A 20298-nucleotide genomic window follows, 5' to 3' on the forward strand; every position below is an offset into this window, starting at 1 on the left:
AAGTGACTTGATTTTATTAGTGAAAAGAAAGAGAAAAGATAATTTTAGGATGCATTATTATTTCTTTTAGGCCACTAAGGCCTAGAAAAATTGATATCTAATGCTTGTAGAATAACCTGTTAAACACTATACAACCGTCATTAGGTATCACCGAGGTATTCTAGAATGACAAACATCTTGGAAAATTCAATAAAATCAAATGCTATATATAATACTGGTTCTCAAACAAAATTAATTTTACAAATTAACTGAGGATCTTTTAAAAAGTTACATTTTCCAGGCATCCCAAGAACTATAAAAATATAGATAAATTTGTATCTTTGAAAAGCTCCAGAAGATTATTCCTAAATTTTTGAAGTATGATAATAGCATTGTGATAACATAGAAAAATGTTCAAATTACTAAGAGATGCAAATTGAAACATGTAGAGGTAAAAATGACATAATATTTGGATTGAGAACACTTTAATAAAGAAAAAAATGTTAAAGAATTAAACAAATGTAGAAAAATAGTGGTAATTATTGAATCAGAATGATAGGTATGTATACTTATGCGATACATTATTTTCTTTGCTTTTGTTTATATTTGAAAATTCTCATTACAGACAAAGCTCCCTGAGTGATTTGATGGTCATACAGGTTCGCATCTATATTTTAGGCCAAAAATGAGCAAAATAATTGATGACATTTTTCATTTTTTAGTGAGTTATTTTTGTGGCATTTAGACACAGCCTGAAAATAAAACAAAACAATCAAATAAAGAAACAAATGATTGCTCTAGTGGCTAACCTGGTGACAGAGAAAGTAAAAACCCAACTTTTATGATGAACTATTTACTTACAATAGATCATATGTATTACCAATACGAAAGCTTCAACTATAAGTGATGGCTTTGAAGTTAACAAATTATGTTCTTGTTACCATTTTAAAGATATATTAATTTATACCCTCACAGTGAGTTCTATGAAAGTACTGATTTCAGTTAACAAACTTTTTTGTGGGTATAATGATCTCTTCATTGGACTGCCTCCCCTATTTCCTTCTTCTATTATACTCTCATCAGTCTAATGGTTATATAACGCACAATGATCTTTAGACTTTAAAAGTTTCCACTGAAGATTCAAAATTCATTGTTAAAAACTGGAATTAAAAAACAAACAAACAAACAAAAAAACCTCTCAGGTTAAACAAAATAAAACAAATCAAAACAAACCAAAACAAACTCTTTTGTAAAACAGGTCACTGAGACAAACAATAATCTGTCCTTTAAGATTAAGTCTTATTTAGTCTAGATTTAGCTAACTGCAATCTAGACTATATTTAAAAGTTTTTATGCTGGACCCAAATTAGTCCTCAAACAAAGTAGTCAGCACTGGATGATTCTTGAGTAGCCTTATAGGAAAACAGAGATTCTATTCTACCAATATAAATAATAATTTAACTTTTTGTCATTTTCTGTGAAAAGGTGACAACTTATTAAAATAAGGAAGTGTCCCTTTTTCTCTTAATAAGAACACTTTCCAAGGCAAATATTTATCATGTTGGCAAAGCACACTAAGAAAAAATTTAAAAATTAAATAAATACTTACACTTGCTCTTCTTTTGATTCCTTATTCTGAAAAACAGCATCAAGAATTAGTAATCTATATCAACTATGTCAATACAGCACAGTGATCTGACTACATTTAGGTCAGTGTTTCTCACACTTTTTTGATCACAACCATAATAAAAAATACATTTTACAACATGATATAAATGCACTTATATATGTATCTTTATACATAAGTATAAAACTAAAATATAAGTTCCATAAAATCAACCTTACCCATATTATGTGTGTTATGGACTGCATGTTCATACCCCTCCCTCCAAATTCATACATTGAACCCTAACCCCCAAAGTGATGGTAACTGGGGACAGGATCACTAGGAGGTAATTAGGTTTAGATGGGATGTAGAGTCCTCATGATGGAATTAGCACCCTTATATGAAGAGAGCAGAGAGCCAGCTCTCTCTTTCTCTCTCTGCCATGTGATGATAGAGCAAGAAGGTAGCCGTCTGCAAACTAAGAAGAGGGCCCTCACCAGACACCGAATCTGCTGGCACCTTGATCTTGGAATTTCCAGCTTCCAGAACTGTGAAAAATAAATGTTTGTTGTTTAAGCCACCCAGTCTATCATAGTTTGTTATAGCAGTCCAAACTGACTATAAGACAGTGGGTGATGAATTCTGGAAACTTTTTTATTCTTACTAATTCTATTTTTTTCTTTATAAATAAATGGTGGTTGTGACCCACTAAACTGATTTTGTAATCTACTACTAAGTAATAAAACACAACTTAAAAATCATTGATTCAGATAATTGGAAGTGAGTACTGGGGCTAAGTTTGTACCTATTGGTATATCTTGGGACAGGGTACATAGAATTTTCACTTTTATAATGCTATACTAAGTATGAGTTCTTGGAAATCTATGTGTAAAAACAGAGCAAATTTATATAATAAAAATATTATTAAAAATAAACATTAGGGAAGTCATGATTCGGAGGAAATGTTAAAAAGCCTTAAATTTTATGTTCATTAAAATAAAGTTATAAAGGCAACATACTAAATAAAGGTAATATTGATGACACTTAACACATATTAAGAACATTAATTACTCATATATTACTTTTCCACTAACAGCATTAATTACTCTTGTATATGTTACAGTATTAATTTAGCTACCATCTCTTGTTCACAAGAAACTTCAGGTCTCCCGTCCCACAGATTCTATGATGTACTTGCAAATTTATTTTGCTTTATTGTCTTTTTGTACTAGGATTTTTACATTTTGATATCTGATTAATGTCCAGTGCCAGTTTAATTCTTCAATTTAGAATTATGAACTCCTGCCTTGGTTCCAGTGTACTTGAATAACCAAGTTTAAAAGACTTCTGATTGTTCATAATGAACATATCTAGTATAGCTAAGTATTTCTGAAACTCATTTTTAGCTGCTCCCATGACAACTTCATGTCAATGCATGTGTCAGTATGTCTTCTTACATGTACCTAAGCAACTTCCCTCTTTTACAGTAGAAGGGCTCAATTTACTTCCTGCCAAATTTCTTTTTATCTCTAAGCTTCATCACAATGCTTTTTCTGTTCTTCTACCATCTGTTTTACCTCTCTTTCCTATTTTTAACCCTCAATTCCTTTGGCTGGGAAGTGGGAGTAGGAGTAAGAGTATTTAATATTTTTAATGGAAGGGTAATATATGAGTAATTTTAGGACTTTGACTATCTTTAGGTAGAGATGATGCAAAACAAATAATTAATAGAGGAACTAAATTTCATGCACATGGGCTTTGTCATCACTCTTTAATCCAAGCAAATTTCTATATGCTAGAATTTTTCATAAGGAGAACTGCTATTTAGAGCATTGGATTGACTTAGCTTTATATGACACTACAAGGAGACAATTCTTTGCACTTAATAGAACAGTAACTAAGTATATGAATAGGACTATTCTATATTAAATGATTGTATGTAAAAATGTCAACATTTTTAGGTACCATACTTTAAAATTTAGATAAAAGATGCAAGATATAAGAAATATATATTTTATCTAATATTGTCTAATATTTTATCTTGATAAAATTATCTTCAAAGTATCTCAACTTGTTTAATAAAATAAACTGGAAAAAAATTTAGGCTGTTAAAAAAATCTGACAGTTGCTGACATTTAATAAGAAAATTTTAATATCAGGGTATAAATTTTTGAATGGCATTTATATTTTTTTCCAGTTGTATTTATTCCCTGTTTAATTTAAACTTGAAAATAAAGTCTGAATTTAAAAAAATTAAGCCAAAAAACAAAATGACTTCTGACTTTCTCTTGTGATTTTCTAGGCAATTAATAAATTTCTTGCTAAAAATGTGCTACAGAAAGTAACTTGTTCATTTTTCAACTGGTAAAAAAAAAAAGAGACATGAAAGAAGTTTTGCATTTGCACCGTTTTGTATATTACTGCATTGCTGGCAGACTCTTAGACACAAAGAAAATCAAGATGTTTTAAGGTTTTAAAAAAAATGTTTCTGAGCATATCAGCAGAAACATGACGAGCAGCTGTTTTTAAAACACTGAGTAGGCATTTTTTAAAGGAGAGTGATATGTAGGAATTAATGGAATTTCCAATTGACTAATTCTATTTATTTATCAGTATATTTAAATGCATAAATTATGATTTAGGGAAGTAAACTAGGCATACAGTAAGTTTTAGTCATTCAGGATCTAACATACATAGATTTCTCTATAATCACACATTCAATAAACCACTAACATTTTTTAAGTCATCTGTGCTATATATCTACTTGGACTAATTTTAAGTTCTAACATTGACTCCATATATTATACCTAAGTGTTCCTAATCAGATATTCCTCTATTATAATGCTAATACAGTCTCTTACCTTTTTATTTTTAGTCTTTTTCTTTTTCTTTGGTTTACTCTTAACCTGAGAAGAAATAAATCATTTATTTAATATATAATTTGAATGGCACAATGGGTTATTTTGAAAAATACATTTCCTCTAACTACTGAAACCTTTTATCTTCTAATATTATTGATCATATTTTCTTTCTAAACCCTATTAAAAATTTTCATTTTCATTTTTATTTTAATGTCTTCTGCTCTTAAAAAATCACTGATGTATAAAGGAACAATATATAACATCAATGAGTTGGCCACTGAAAAAAGCTCACGAATTCTCATTTGCACATACTCATGCATAAGTGACAAAGGAAGCACTTTTAAAAAATCAACATGTTCGGGTTCATAAGATGAAAAAATAAGCCAAAGAAGAATTCAGTGACTATATAATAACTGTTACTACTTATCTGTAAATAGATTCCATCATGATTTTAATTCCACCTCTATGCAAATATCCATTTGTTTATTTTTCTCCTTTCTCTCTCCTATTGTCCACTATGCTTTCTGCTATATTCTATTAACCTCTCACATACACTCCCAACCATCAGAAGAAATAAATATGTTCAAAAGTCTAGCACAGTGCCTGGTACATAATATATGTTCAATAAATGTTAGCAGAATAAACAGTTAATGCAGGAAAGATTATGGAAGTACTGGGGAAAGAACCATTCCACTTCAAGCTTTGTATGAATACTATGATAAATATAAAACTAAGATTGTCTGAGATCCGTTAAGTATAGTACATGCAACAAACTAAAGGCCCTGATTAAGTTCTTCTAATTCAAATATTAACGAGAGCTTATACTTCCTGGAGATCTTTAATAGATTCTGTTGAAGATTCACTGGGTATTGATGCCCCATCTTTATTCATTTCTGCTAACTGTATTTCAGGGTTTGACTTCACATTTATATTGTACTCCATGAGAGGTGGACTTAGGTCTTCTTCCTCGTTCTGTAATTCTTCTATTTCAATACCTATATGTTAAAGACGCAACACTCAAAATCTGATGTACACAATTTTAGCCTCTTATCACTACTATAAATATATTTACCTTTCCAAACACCATTCCAGAAACAGAATTAGAAGACATCTTAATCTGTTCCATTACTAGATGAAATGCTCATTTACCAATGAATAAATAATAGATATATATATACTAACCTGGAACCAATCAGTATGAACCCAAATGCTAAGATACTTTATTGTTATCTTAAATAAACTCTACATATTTAGATATTCTAGAAATTAAGCTGACTTAAATACTAAGTTTTTGACCATCCTGACATTGACCCCTATTACTACTGTAAGCAGAATTACTTTAAGACATAAATCCAAAACATATCTAAAAAGAAAGCCAGAATATTTATTTTTGCTCTTTTTTCCTTCTTTTTCGTAACCAAAGATTTTGAAAGTGTATCAGCCCTTTATTACGTGCCTTTTTCTTTGACACTATACTAATTGATATTGCCCTAGAGATTCAATTTCAAAATCTGTGAATTTCACCTGACTGGTCACAGAGAGTACAAACTAAACCCACGATATTATTAAGTATAATTTTACTCCAAACAAAACCCATGGTGTTGTTTTCTGAAGTAAATTTTAATTGCACAATGTGAATTACATTAAAAGAAAAAAAAAACAGCACAAAAGTAGAAATTTAAATTAGTAACTCACCATGCAGCAAAAAAGTATACAGCTTTAACAGTTGATAAACAAATAAAAGCTACATAAGCTACAGAGCAGCATATATGTGCAGGCAGAGCAAGCAGGTAGGCATTTTTGCCTGTTGAAGTGTACTATGTATCAAAAAGTAAAATACTATGCTTAGATAAACCCTGGGGCACATGCACTAAGACCAACGCAGAGTAAAAAGGCTCATACTAGATTCTGCTAATAGTAATTTGACAATATGATTTTTCAAGCTTATAACAATTGTAGTTTATCATATAGCAAGACTCTTATAGGGACCCCTTAGCTATCCCAAACTGAAAGGTCACTTAGGTATTTTGTTTTTAACATACTTACGTTGACTGCCAGTTATTGACTGTAGAGCAATTCCTATGATACATAAAGAAAACATTTAGATACCCAATTGAAGACACAACCAACAAATATCTGCCTGGGACTAAGAAAAGCCAAAAGATTTTTACACTGCACCAAGTAATTTTATAACTAACTGTAAAAATAATTAGCTTCACTCATGAATCTAGTATAAATAGGCATGATCTTTGGATTAAAACAAAGTTTATAAACACATGATTAAACAAAGAAAAGTAAACATATTTTGATTGTTCTTAACAGATAATGCCTAGAATATAAGCACTTTAAACCTTGCAACAAAGTCTCATGATTTATAAAGTCTAAGGACAGGAAGTATTTAATAGCCAATTATGAAGTAAACTTCCATTCAAAGTTTGAGACTTTTAAAAAAAATGTTTATTATTAGTTTCAAGTATACAGGACATTGGTGAGACATTTATATAGTTTTAAAGCGATCCCTCTAATTGCTCTTTCTCTCCTCTGGCTTTCCACCTAGCCATTACATTAATACTAACTACATTCCCTATGCCATGCTCTCCATCCCCATGATCATCTATCAACTACTAATTTGTACTTCTTTAATTCTCCATCCCATTCTCCCAGCTCCCCAACCCCCATCCCCTCTTTAGCAGTATGAATGATCCTGATAACACTCCCTTCTTTCCCATTAATTTTATATCAGGCTCTAGAGATTAAATGATGAAGAAAAAAGACAACTTCCATAAATATTTACTGTGGACAATGGATATTAAGCAAATAGTCGGATACACAAATGAAAACTACAGCTTTAATAACTACTCGGAAGTAGATATAAGATGCTAGGAAAGCCTCTATTGAAGGGACTTCAATAAGCTCTTCAGACTACTTAAGTGAGAATGGCTTGAAATACCCTTGAATTTATTTAGTACTCAAAGCACTTTCCTCAATATTACCTTTATATCCTCATGAGTTTTTGTCATTTAAAAACTTAATAGACTAAATGTATTTTTTTAAAAAAGTCTGTAATTTATAAGTCAGTCATTATTGCCTCACTTTCTTATACCATCAAACTTGGCATTCTCTTCGTTTATACTCAAAGAAAGCTCTTAAGGGTTAAGCAGGAAAATACAATGGTATCCCAGAGCCTTAGTAAAAGAAATGGGACAGGGACCTAGCAATCATCTCTGAAGAACCAGTTCAACGATTACTAGAAACTTGGAAGTTGTATGTTTAAATAGCTTCAGTGTGGTCATCAGTTGCTCACCACGTAGTTCGACTAATAACGAGATCAGGAAAAGTCACCCAGAATAGCACAAGGGTTTTAGTGATGCTGACATGCCTTGAACTCCGCTTTTCACGATGACAGCTCAGAGACTATCCTGGAATGTGGGAAATATGGTCTGAGGTCTTTTCCATATCAATACAATGCCTAGGAATGGCCACTGCTGCCTTTAGGTACTTGCATAAATGTTACCTAATTTTTTAAATTACTCATGGCCACTGGATAGCTGCCAAATTTTTAAACATCAAGATTCTGCTAGAAAGGTAGAGAAACATATACTCATGGAGTCTAAAATGGTATCCTTGAAACACACAGTATCAGTATTGCATGGTTTTAGGCATCCTTAATTTTGTAGAAGTGAGAAAATTTCTCTAAAAAATGTTCAACAATTCCTGTTTGAAAAGACAAATTCCTCAACATGGTAAAAGAAATTCTCTTGAATGTATTGTCTATGAATGCTCCCCTACTTTAATACCTTTACGATCCACTACTTAATCTACTTTAAGGTCAAACTTTTTAGTTTGATCTTATATTTTTGTTTCTATACCTTTTTCTTGTTTCCTTCTGAAACATTCTTCTCCATCTTCTTCACTTGGCTAACTTTTACATATGATTTACGAATTCCTTAAATGTTATATTTTCCGGGAACTTTTCTTGGATTCTCTTAGGCTAGGATTTTCCATGGTATTCTGGAACATCTCTAGCACTATAATTTCTATTAGTTTCTTGATGAGTCTATTTTCCCAAGAATGTGAGCTGACCACACCTCCTGCCCCTAGCACTGTGTCTGACACATAGCAGACACTCGATGAAGGTTTACTGGTTGAAGTAAATAATTGTTTTGTACCTTGTTGATAGCAGGATAACATCCTCTGGATGATTTCTGGTACTGGTATGCCTAGGTAGATGGACAGTTGATGGTAATCAAGGGAGATATTCTCAATGGGATTCTCCTTCACTTTGTCAATGTCCTCTTGCTTCATCCCAAGGCGCAGAAGAGTATCTGAAACTTTTTTCCAAATTGAATTGAACTGTGACTCAGTGAGACCATTCATCAAAATCTCACTAAGGAGTATATCCCTGTATTTGCACAGCCTCAGGATGTCAGCAGACTTAGAGAGATCAGAAGATGGCGGTTCCATGTTCCAGCCTTTTTTGGGTGCAGGGAATACATTCAAATGTTTTATGAGAGCTAATAGGAGGTATAAGTCAAACTGTTTGGACTGTGGTAGCTCCTTGTTTGGGGGATAAAGCAGATGCCATGCTCCACCCAAAGGGTGATTTGTCCAAAGATGGTTGTAGTAGGGTTCCAACACGTTCTTGTGAATAAGAAGCTCTTTTTTCAAAAGAGGGGGTGGCAGAGCCTCATCAAATATTTGCCGGACAATGTCAGTACCAGAAATAATAATTATATGAAGCAGATGATAGAAATAATTATAATCAAGTTTGAAGACAGGCATTTCATCTGAAAATGAATTTTGAGAAGTCAAAACATTCCACATTAATGCTCTTTTTCTATGTGGTCTCCCATATTACATTCTAACCTCCTGTAGGAGAGGGACTATTCCAAAAGAATGAAGTACAGTAAAGTGCTTTGCTACAGCTAGTGCTCAAGAAGCATGCTACTATCTGTCTAGTAGTCAAAAAAACCAAACAAAAACATTATGTTCACAAGCAAAAGTAATCACAAATATTAATCACCAAAGAAGTCTTTCAACCATCCAGGGTTTTGTTCAAGTAAATGAGCTTTGGCAACCAAATGGCATAAAAATATTAGGACTTCGATTCTAAAGATTTTTAAAAATTGTAACTGCCAGTGTTTAATTATACTTTACTTAGGAAATTATATTTAATCTTAATCAGCACTTAATCAGAATTTGCTGTGATAAAAATGTTTTAGCTTTGCACTGTCCACTAGTTGCTGAACACTGGAAATGCTGCTGTCTGACAAAGGAACTAAGTTTGAAATTTTATCTAATAATAATTAATTTAAATAGCCACATATTGCTAGTGGCTACCATATTAAACAACAAAGAATGATATTAAGAAACATAAAGTGATTTAATGCTTTGCTACACAAAGCATAGGCCATAGACCAGCAGCATCGGCATCCACATGGGAGTCTGTTAGAAAAAGAGAATCTCAGGCCCTACCTTAGAGGTACTGAATTAGCACTTACATTTTAACAAAATCACCAGTTGATTTAAAAATACATTAAAGTTTGAGACACACTTATTTAATGAACTTCATGTTCTTACCCTCTCAAAAAACAGATTAATGATAAAGTGGGTATTTCATCGATGAAATGGAATAAGGCACGTGATGGAACTATTTGGTATTTATCTGATTTAGTAGCACTTCCAAAGGAGGAAAGTAGACTGAGATGAATTAGAAAGTAGTAAGAATGTGGCATATGGCATATTTCTTGTATGAATTTTTTAAAAATCTGTTTATCATAAAATACAGCTTTATTTTTTTACCCTTCATGATTCTGTGTTTCAAGAGAAATTTAAATTAATATTCTTGCTTGATATACTTGATATACAATGTGGGGGCAAGCAAATTACAAATAAAATTACTCAGAGAGTTTTCTCTGAGTTGCCAAATAAGAAGCAGACTAGGGTCAGGGACATCCAGGAATGCCGCCAAACTATTCTTCCAAACTATTCTTCCATGGGACTAGGAGCCTGTAAGTTCTCCAAATGCTGAGCAACTGGCATTTACTAGCACAGTCCCAAACAGCTGGCACCTAAGTTTAGATTACTTTGCCTTGAGCCCCAAATGTTCATTCCTTCTTTTGCTTTATTAACGGGGAATGCAACAAGAGAGGAGGGTTAGTAAGGAATATCTGAAGCCACTCTCTGTGAAGTCAGAGTTACGTACTAGATCTAGCAAACTTCTCTATAGGATGCCTAGGTAATGTGAGAACCATCTACTTGCTGATCTTTCTGTTCATGAATTCCAGCCCACATCAAGTGATGCTCAGTGGATGACAAACATAAATAAACACATGGTTGTTAATGGCATGATACTTTACAGAATAAGTCAAAAATTTAAACATACATTTTGATAAAAGACATATAAAAATAAAATAATACCTTTTGTACTAAATTTTAAACTGATCTTCGGTCTTATATCAGTATCAGTTATTTTCAGAGACATCAACTTTTTATAACTGAAAGTGAAAAAAATTGTTACAGTTAATACCAAAGTCAGTCAGATTTCTGGTATAAGCATGGTTAAGTGAGCACTTTCTTCTCTTCCTCCTAAAAACAATTTAAAAGCAAAGGAGAAAAATGAATGAACAAACAAAAATCACCAATGACAACTCTGCATTGCCATTTTCATTGGAATTAAGAGGCAAGTAGAATTTCTAGATTTCATACCCGCCTCCCCCCCAAAAAAAATCACTCCACTGCAAGGCTGTGTGGTTGCAGTGGAAAAAAAAAAAAAAAACTTTACATTGTTAAAAAACAGCAAAATTGGACCTTCTCTCAGGCCCTCCCCTACCACAGAATCTTCCTACTAACAGCTATTCCAAGAAATTTCAACTCATATAATGACAAGTGATTAAAAAAAGAGAGGGAAACTAGCGTAACATCAATAAAAATAATTAGAAAAAATTCAGGGAAAAGTAGCAAAATTTATTAAATAGACTAAACACTACGTAAATGTTGCCATAAAATAGATGAAAAAAACTTGTGGCTTAGCTGTGAAATGAACTCTCCCTCGGAAAACAAAACAAACCAAAAAAATCAGACAATACTAGAATATAAATTTAATGAGGACAGAGATTTCGGTGATGGATGTTTTAACTGATTTTATATCCAGCGCCACCATAACACTGCCAACCATTGGAAACAGTTTAAACTCTAACAATATGAAGTATTAACAAAATTACTGAATAAGAGAAATTCTATTATACTGTTGGTGGGAGTGTAAACTGGTAAAACCAATGTGGAAAACAGTTCAGCAAAATCTAGTAAAGTTGAAAATATGTATAAATGGCTGAGCAATTCTACTCCCCGCTGTATATTCTGGAAAATTTTTTGCACATGTACTCCTGAAGAGATGTATAGGGATGTTCTTCATAGTACTGTTATTACAACCTAAATTTTAAAATAACCCATATGTCTTTCAATGGTAGAATAATTAAAGTAGTATAGCCATGTAATAAATTATAACAATGAAATGAAAATAGTAAGAATGAATCACACCAACAATGTGTAATTAAAAAGCAAAGAAAACATAAAGTTCCGAACAAAAACATTTAACTACACTTCTAAGTAATAATATATTATGGGATTTACAAAATATGCAGAAGTAAAAGATGACAACAGTAGCACAAAAGACTAGAAAAAATGGAATTACTTATTGTAAGGTTTGTACACTATATGTGATATAGTATATTATTTGAAGATAGATTTTTCTAAGTTAAAAATATATACCTTAAGCCTGAGAGCAAACACTTAAAAAAAGGGGGGGTGGGGAGGTACCCCAGATAACTAAAAACAAAAAACAGATGAAGAAAATTTAACACAACCAAAAATATGGTAGATTTAAATCCAACCGTATCAGTAATTACTGCAAATTTATATGGAATAAATCATTCAATTCACACACAGACATTGTCAAGTTGGACATAAAAAAAGCAAGACCTATATCGTCTATAAGAAACTGTATACAAAGACCGAGATTTAAGTAAATGAATGCAAAAAGATATACCAGGCAAATACTAATCAAAAGAACCTATAATAGCCATATAAATATCAGACAAAAGAGGCTTAAAACAGAAATATTATCGATGGTAACAAGGGATGTTACAGAAGGATAAATGAATCAAATCATCAAGAAAAAAGATAAGTCTTCGGCCATGCCACCCTGAACAAGTCCGATCCTGTCTGATCTCGAAAGCTAAGCAGGGTTGGGCCTGGTTAGTACTTGGATGGGAGACCCTACCTAGGAAAAGACCAGGTGCTGGAGGCATAAAAAATAAAGAAGTACACACATAAATACATACATACATACATACATACATGCATACATAAGGGATTCTAAGATGACAAGGTCCTTGCAATCTGTGAGGTCAACCAAGGGTTGCCTTGTCTAAAAAAAAATAAATAAAATAATAACCCTAAATATCTATGTAGAATCTAGTAGTTTCAAAATTCATAGACAATAGACAAAGATAAAATACTGATATCAGACTTCAACACTTAGTGACTGACAGAAAGAATAAACATATAATAAACAAATAATAAAGAATATAGAAACGAAACTAATAAACCAACTTATTGAATGTATAGACTATTCCACTAAACAAAAGCAACAGTAGCATACAGATTTTTTTCAAATGCATGAGACATTAATAAAAATATACAATATTACGTGTCATAAAACAAATCTCCATGAATTTTAAGACTGATGCTAGAAAATATGTTCTATGACCGCAAGGGAATTAAACTAGCATTCAATATCTAGAAAGATAATTGAAATATCCCTCAAATATTTGCAATTAAAAAGTACAAACACACACACGATCAGAAAAAAACTTGAATTGAAACATCTAAAAACAGCCTACACAACAAAATGTGTGAAGAAACACAGCAAAAACCAATTCTTAAAGGGAAATTAGTTGGTAAAAAAAGTTTCAAATCAGTCATAAAACTTTAACCTTTAAAAAAAAAAGAGCAAACTGAACCCAAAGCAAGCAGAAGGACATAACAAAGAACAGAAATCAATGAATTAAAAATAGAAAAATATTAGAGAAAATTAATTTTTAAAAACCCAAATTTTTGAAAAGGGTAACAAAATTGTTAAACCTTTAGCCAGCATAACGAGAAAAAAAAAAAAAAAAAAACACACAAATTGCCAATACCAGGAATGAAAGAGGTAACATCACTCCAGCCTCTACAAATAAAGGGATCATACAAATATTTATAACTTGGATAAAACTGACAAATTCCCTGAAAAATACAACTTCTAAAGTTCATTCAAGAAAAAATAGATAATCTTAATAGCCATATGTCTCTTAAAGAAATTTAATTAGTACTTTAAAAAAAAGAAAATTCTAGTTCTACATGGCTTCTCTGGTGAATGTTTAAAACATTTATAAAAGATACAGTATCGAATCTCAGCAAATCTTTGACAAAACAGAGTTAGGAACATTTTCAAACTAAGAGGCCAGCATTACCTTGACACCATATCCAGAGTCACCAAAGTCAGTATAAAAAGAAAACTGTGGATCAATTTCTGTTAGGAACATAGTGCAAAATTCCTTTAAACATATTAGAAAATTGAATCCAGTAATAAAGATTCTCTACTTGATCAAACTCTAGCCAGGTTCTTTTTTTTTAACTAGGCCCCACCCTTGTTCATATCCTCAATAGCTCCAATTTAGCAAGAATCACTCAAGCCAGCAACCTCACCCAACAGCAGAGCACAGCTAATAGCCTTCCTAATCACAAAGCACAGACTGTGGCCCTATCTGATCTCAGAGCACAGCCTAAGACCCCATCTGACCATGAAGCCTAGCCTGTGTCTCCACTTGCAATATTAAGTCCAGTCAGTAGTACCATATGTTCAGGGAGTCCAGCCTGAGGACCCACTCCACCAGAAGCAATTATGGCCATGGCCTGAAATCCTGCCCAATCACAGAATTTGCCCAGTGGCAATGCCCTGAAAAGGATCAAAGCCTACGAACCTACATGACCAGAGGTGACGGCAGAACACAGCGAGGAGCCCTACCTAATTGTAAAACATAGCTGTCAGTACCACCTGACCAGGGTGTCCAGCCAGCAGCTCCACTTGAAAATGGAGCCCAAGCTTCACTCAACCATGAAATCCAGCCAGAAGAACTTCACCCCCAACCTCGGAGCACAGGCTGTGGCTTCATGTAACAAGAAGCCACACTTACCTACAGACACTATCAGCTGACTCATCCAATACCCCAAGCTGAGCTGACTGGTGAAGTTCTTTCTCTGCCAAGATATGTAAAGTCTGCAAGAGGAGAGACCACATACTCAAATGTTCAGATACCAATGCATGGATACGGAGATCACGAAGAATCATGTAGCATGACACCACCAAAAAAAAAAAAAAAAAACTAATAAATCTCCAATAAGTGACTCTAGCGGTCCCTGCTCTAGCTAAACCCCCAACAACACGTGTTGTTTCCACTTGTATATGTAAGGTCTTTAAAATAATAAATGATTGCATGTAAAAAAAAAAAAAAAAGGGGGAGGAAATATTTGTAAATCCTATGTCTGATTAGGGATTATTATCCAAAATACATAAGGAATCTATACAACTCAATAATTTTTAAAAAATCCAATTAAAAATTAATAATAGACATGAATAGACGTTTTCCAAAGAAGATATAAAATAGACAACAGATATATGAAAAGGTGCTTATTTAACATTACTAATCGTCAGAAAAATGTGAATCAAAACTACAATGATATATCACCTCATATCTGTTAGAATGGCTATTATCAAAAAGACAAGAAATAACAAATGCTGGTGAAGATATGAAGGAAAAGGAACCATTGGTACACTGTTGGTAAGAATGCCAATTGATAGAGCTATCTCATCTCTGGCTGAATATTATATATCCGAAGGAAATGAAATCTTTATTTTGAAGCAATATCTGCATCCTCACATTCACTGAAGTATTATTTACAACAGGCAAGACATGGAAACAGCCTAAGTATCTGTCAATGGACTAACAGATAAAGAAAATGTGAGATACAGACACACACACACACACACACACACGCGCGCGCGCGAATACTATTTAGCCATAGGAAAGAAGAAAATTCTGCTGTTTCTAACAACATGGAGGGCATTATGCTAAGTGAAATAAACCAGACAGTGACAGACAAAACTATATGATCTTACTTACATGTGGGAAGTAAAAAATCTTCAAGCTCATAGAAACAGAGTAGACTGGTGGTTGCCAGAAGCAGGGGTGTAGGGAAAACAAATAAAGGGATCAAAGAGTACAAACTGGGGTCTAGGATACAGCATGGTGACTATAATGTATTGTATACTTGAAAGTGGCTTTGTGAATCTTAAGAGTTCTCACCATACACAAAAAATGTTAACTATGTGAAACAATGTGTATGATAATTAATCTTTCTGTGATAACCATTTTACAATGTATACATATATCAAATTATCATGCTGTACACCTTAAACTTAATGTTATATGTCAGTAATATCAAAATAAAACTAGAGAAAGAAAACAGCAGTAATATAGAAAAAATAAGTAGGCCATGACCAGCTGTTACTTATCCCAGGAAAGGAAGATTGATTCAACATTTGAAAATAAATTAATATAATTCATTCTATTAACAGATTAAAGAAGAAAACCATATAATCATCTCCATGCATGCAGAAAAGCATTAATTCAATTCCATTCATAATAAAAATTTTCAGAAAAATAGGATGAGAAAAGAATTTCTTCAATCTGAAAAGGAGTTAAAAAGTCTACAGCTAACAATAAGTGGTGAAAACCTGAAGGCTTCTTCCTAGGAAAAGGCAAACATGTCTGCTCTCCTCTCTTGCATTTAACATTGGACCAAAGGCCATAGCCAATGCAGTAAGAAATATAAAGCAAATACAAATTGGGGGAAAAAAATAAAGTTATCTTTATCCACTGACGACATGATCATCTGTAGAAAATCTCAAAGAATCTACAAAATGATATTAGAACCATTAAGTATCAGTCACAGGACATAAGTTCAATATACACAAATCAATTCTATATAATACAAATAATGAGAAATTGAAATTTAAAAAATGTTATCTGTACAACATAAAAAATCCAATACATATGGATAATCTAACAAAATACTATAAGATTGTACACAGAAAACTGCAAAACATTCCTCAGAGATATCAAACAAGATCTAACTGAATGAAATTATAGATCATATTCATGGTTGAGAATACTTAATATTGTTAAGGTGCAAATTATCCCCGAATTTATCTATATATTCAACACAATCCCAATAAGAATCCCAGCAAGAAGTCTGGAGAAACTGATAAGGTGCTTCTAAGATTTATTATGGAACAGCAAATGAACTAAAACAGAAAAAACAGTTTTAAAAAATAAGAAAGTTGAATTCATGACCTAATTTTAAAACATAATACAAAGCTATATTATTTAAGAAAATGTGGTATTGGTAAATGCAGATATATAAATGAAACAGGAAAATGAGTTCAGAAATAGATATAGATACAGATATATAGATATAGGTATAGTCATGTGATTGTCAACAAAGGTGTCAAGGTAATTCAAAAGGGAAAGTATTATATTTTCAAAAAATAGTTCTAGAACATCTAGATATCCACATGGAACAGAATGAACCTTGATCCTTATGTCACACCATATGCAAAAATTAACCCAAAATAGATTGCAAATCTAAATGTAAAACCTAAAACTATAAAAAATTATTAGAGAAAAATACATGAGAAAATCTTTGCAATTCTGGGTTGGACAAATTTTCTTAAATAGAACGAAGAGCATGAAAGCATAAAAAAATATTTGATAAATCAGACTTTGTAGAAAATAATTTCTCCTTTTTGAAAGATATATTTGAGGAAATAAAAAGACAAGCCACAGACTGGGTTGAAATATTTTAAAAATATATATTAGATAAAGAATTTGTATCCAGAATACATAAAGAAACCTTACAACTCTAAAATAAGACAAACAATCCAATGAAAACACATGGGCAAAAATTTAAACAGATAATTCATTAAAGAAGATATACAAGTGGCACATAAATACCTGAAAAGATATTCAGCTACATTAGTCATGACAAAAGTGCAAATTAGAACTATAATAAGATATCATTACAAATCTATTAACATGACTGAAACCTATTAACCTGACCTATAAAAAACTTCAGTGTTCAAAACTGCATTTATATTTAGTACATTTATAAAGAATAATAAGGAAATGGTTCCTGCAAAGGTCAGGATCACAGTTACCTAGGAGAAGAGAAGTTGGAGGACAGGGGTGGCAAAATTCTATTTGTTGACTTGGGTAAAGTTTTTGCTTTATAATTATTTGTTAAAGTCTTCATTTCTATTTTGTGAGCTTTTCTTTATGCATATGTTAACAATGATAAAGCATCTTAAAGTATAAAAAAAACCCCAACATTTTGTCATTCATTCATAAAGCCACATGAAGTAGCTTTTCCATTTCTGGCAATAAGATCCAGTTACCAGAGGAGTCTCTCACAGAACACAATGATCTAACCTAGAAAAATTAGAAAAAGCAACCCCCCAAAGGGACTGGAGTGTGGCAGAAAAAGATCAGCTCTGATGGGGTGGGAGACTGAGGAATACATTCTCAGAGGAGAGGACTGCATAAAATAAATTTCTAAGTTCATCACTATTAAAGCTTTTAGCTTAGGGCTAAGTATAGCCTCGTGAAAAACAGAGGTCTCCTTGGCTAAACGAACCAGAAAGTTGAAGCCAGGGAACCACGGCTGCTGAAGAGAGTGGGGCAATCCCAGAAGGAAGGGTCAGAGAACAGATCCCTAAATTCTTTCTAGCCACATCTCTGACTGACTGCTGAACCATACATGTGTAGAATAGCCTCAAAGCAGCTCAGCTAAAGATAAAAGATCTGAGACTGGAACTACCACCCAAGAAAAAGAGTTCACAGTTCATATTCAACCAAGTTAACTGTCTGTCAAAACAAAAGTAACATACCCATTGCAGAATCTCTACATTTGTTCTGTATTTATTGGGTACATGCTATATGCTAGGCATTGTGCTATGTACTGAAATTATAGTAGTAAGCAAGATAAAGTTCCTGCCTTCATAGAGGTTATAGTTAAATGAAGAAGATAGCCAAGAAAGTATAAAAGAACTTAGTAAATGTTTTAATAGAAGTACAAGGAATATGTGACAAATACCTAATCTAATGTACATAAAGCTTTCCAGAAGCTTTCACCATGCAAAGGAGTAGAGTATTTTAGACAAGGTCTAAGGGTAAAATGGATGGAACAATCAAAAACTAAAAGAAGCCCAGTAGTTGCTGCATATTGAGTTAGAAAAGAATGACAAGAGATGATACTAGTGAGGTCAGCAGGGACCAAGGTGACTGAATAGCCAAGCTAAGGAGTATGATCTTAAGAGCAACAAGAAGTCTCTGAAATATTTTCGAGCAAAAAAGTTATATATTTCAATTTTCCTTTTAGAAAAGTGCTCTTGATGGCTACGTAAATGACAGATTGGAGAAAGTTAAGGCTAGTTTAGAAAGACTAGTTTAGAAGCTGTTTCAGAATTCCAAATGAGAAATAGTAACTTCGTTTAGTTTAGTGGGAGTATAGAAAGGAGGCATTTACAATATATTTAAAAAGTCGAATTGACTGGGCTTAAAAAATGTTACAGAACAGTGTTGGGAAGAGATTGCAAGTCCAGTTGCAGTCATGCTGAACTATACATCTTATTGAAAAATAAAAATAAAAATATTCAGCATGCAGGCTGATATATCTAGATTTTAGGGGTGCGATCTATGTGAAAGATAAAGATTTGGGTTTCATTTAGCTCATAAGGGAAAACTAATGCCTTAGATATCAATGCAATGTCCTTGATAGATTGAAAAATGGTAGACATTTACTTTTAAACAGAAGAGAATCAATAGATTAGGAGAAGTTTTTATACTGAAATTTCTAATTTCAATAACAACACTCTATATCTCTTATACTGTATATTCCTTTGCAATAAAGTTTTCTCATCTAAGCAACAGGATGATTCTAACTGTCAGACAAGCTAAGAGGCCTGAATGAGTTTTAAAAGCTGGCAGAAAATTTTTATATCATAACAACCTAATTTAAATAGCTTGAAAAATGTTTGTTTTAAGGAAAAGATAATTTTCACACTTAAGGGGAAAATATCAAGATAATTTCTCCTTTCTTGCATTGGAATTTAAATGTCTACAAAATGCAAAGAGAGAGAATGAGACAAATATCAATTAAAAACCATTTTCCCACACAATACTACCTTTAAATTTAATGGTGCTCTAACAAGTGACAAAAACACACAAGCAGCAATTGAAAAATATAAGCAGCTCAGAAAAAAAAAGTAGAATGTTTCATTTCAAGCTTACCTTGCTCCTAAATTTTCAATGGTTATATATTCATCCTTTCTCACAACTTCAAACTGGAAATGATAAGAAAAAAAAAGAGCCCTGAAATAGTTCAATTTTCAAAATTCTTTAATGTTATTTGTAGACTTAATGTTTGAAAAACACAATGAGAATGAAGATATAGAAAATATAAATAAAACGGAAGTAACAAGGTGAGCCATAAACAATACTAATCAAACAACAGACTATAATAGAGTTTGCCTTAAAAAGCAGTTTTACTTTACATTTCTATAGGATTTAAATGACAAATGTAAAATAAGAAGAGTATAACTAAAGAAAAAGAAAATACATATTTCTATTTATAATTTTGGTCTATTTACTTATAAACTAAAAATTCAACAAGCTATCTCATTAATTAAAA

The 20298-nt window shown here is 32.3% G+C and overlaps 1 protein-coding gene and 1 pseudogene across 13 annotated transcripts in view; one reads left to right on the forward strand and one right to left on the reverse strand.

Moving 5' to 3' along the window:
• Positions 1 to 20298, reverse strand: part of DZIP3 (DAZ interacting zinc finger protein 3) — a 99893-nt gene that overhangs the window by 36248 nt on the left and 43347 nt on the right. For 8 of the 13 annotated variants that reach the window (XM_016162458.2, XM_036219939.1, XM_016162446.2 and 5 more), the window contains 8 exons: positions 19899 to 19951; positions 10867 to 10943; positions 8616 to 9233; positions 6493 to 6525; positions 5272 to 5441; positions 4447 to 4491; positions 2083 to 2133; positions 1589 to 1614 (listed from right to left, as the gene is read on the reverse strand). In XM_016162458.2, the coding sequence (XP_016017944.2) occupies positions 1589 to 1614; positions 2083 to 2133; positions 4447 to 4491; positions 5272 to 5441; positions 6493 to 6525; positions 8616 to 9233; positions 10867 to 10943; positions 19899 to 19951 (1073 nt within the window). The remainder of the gene's footprint in view (positions 1 to 1588; positions 1615 to 2082; positions 2134 to 4446; positions 4492 to 5271; positions 5442 to 6492; positions 6526 to 8615; positions 9234 to 10866; positions 10944 to 19898; positions 19952 to 20298) is intronic. The other 5 variants (XM_016162449.2, XM_016162448.2, XM_036219940.1 and 2 more) reach the window with 4 other exon arrangements.
• Positions 12632 to 12754, forward strand: LOC118601812 (annotated as a pseudogene).

Source organism: Rousettus aegyptiacus, unplaced genomic scaffold (assembly GCF_014176215.1).
Source record: "Rousettus aegyptiacus isolate mRouAeg1 unplaced genomic scaffold, mRouAeg1.p scaffold_m13_p_4, whole genome shotgun sequence".
NCBI classification, from domain to species: Eukaryota; Metazoa; Chordata; class Mammalia; order Chiroptera; family Pteropodidae; genus Rousettus; species Rousettus aegyptiacus.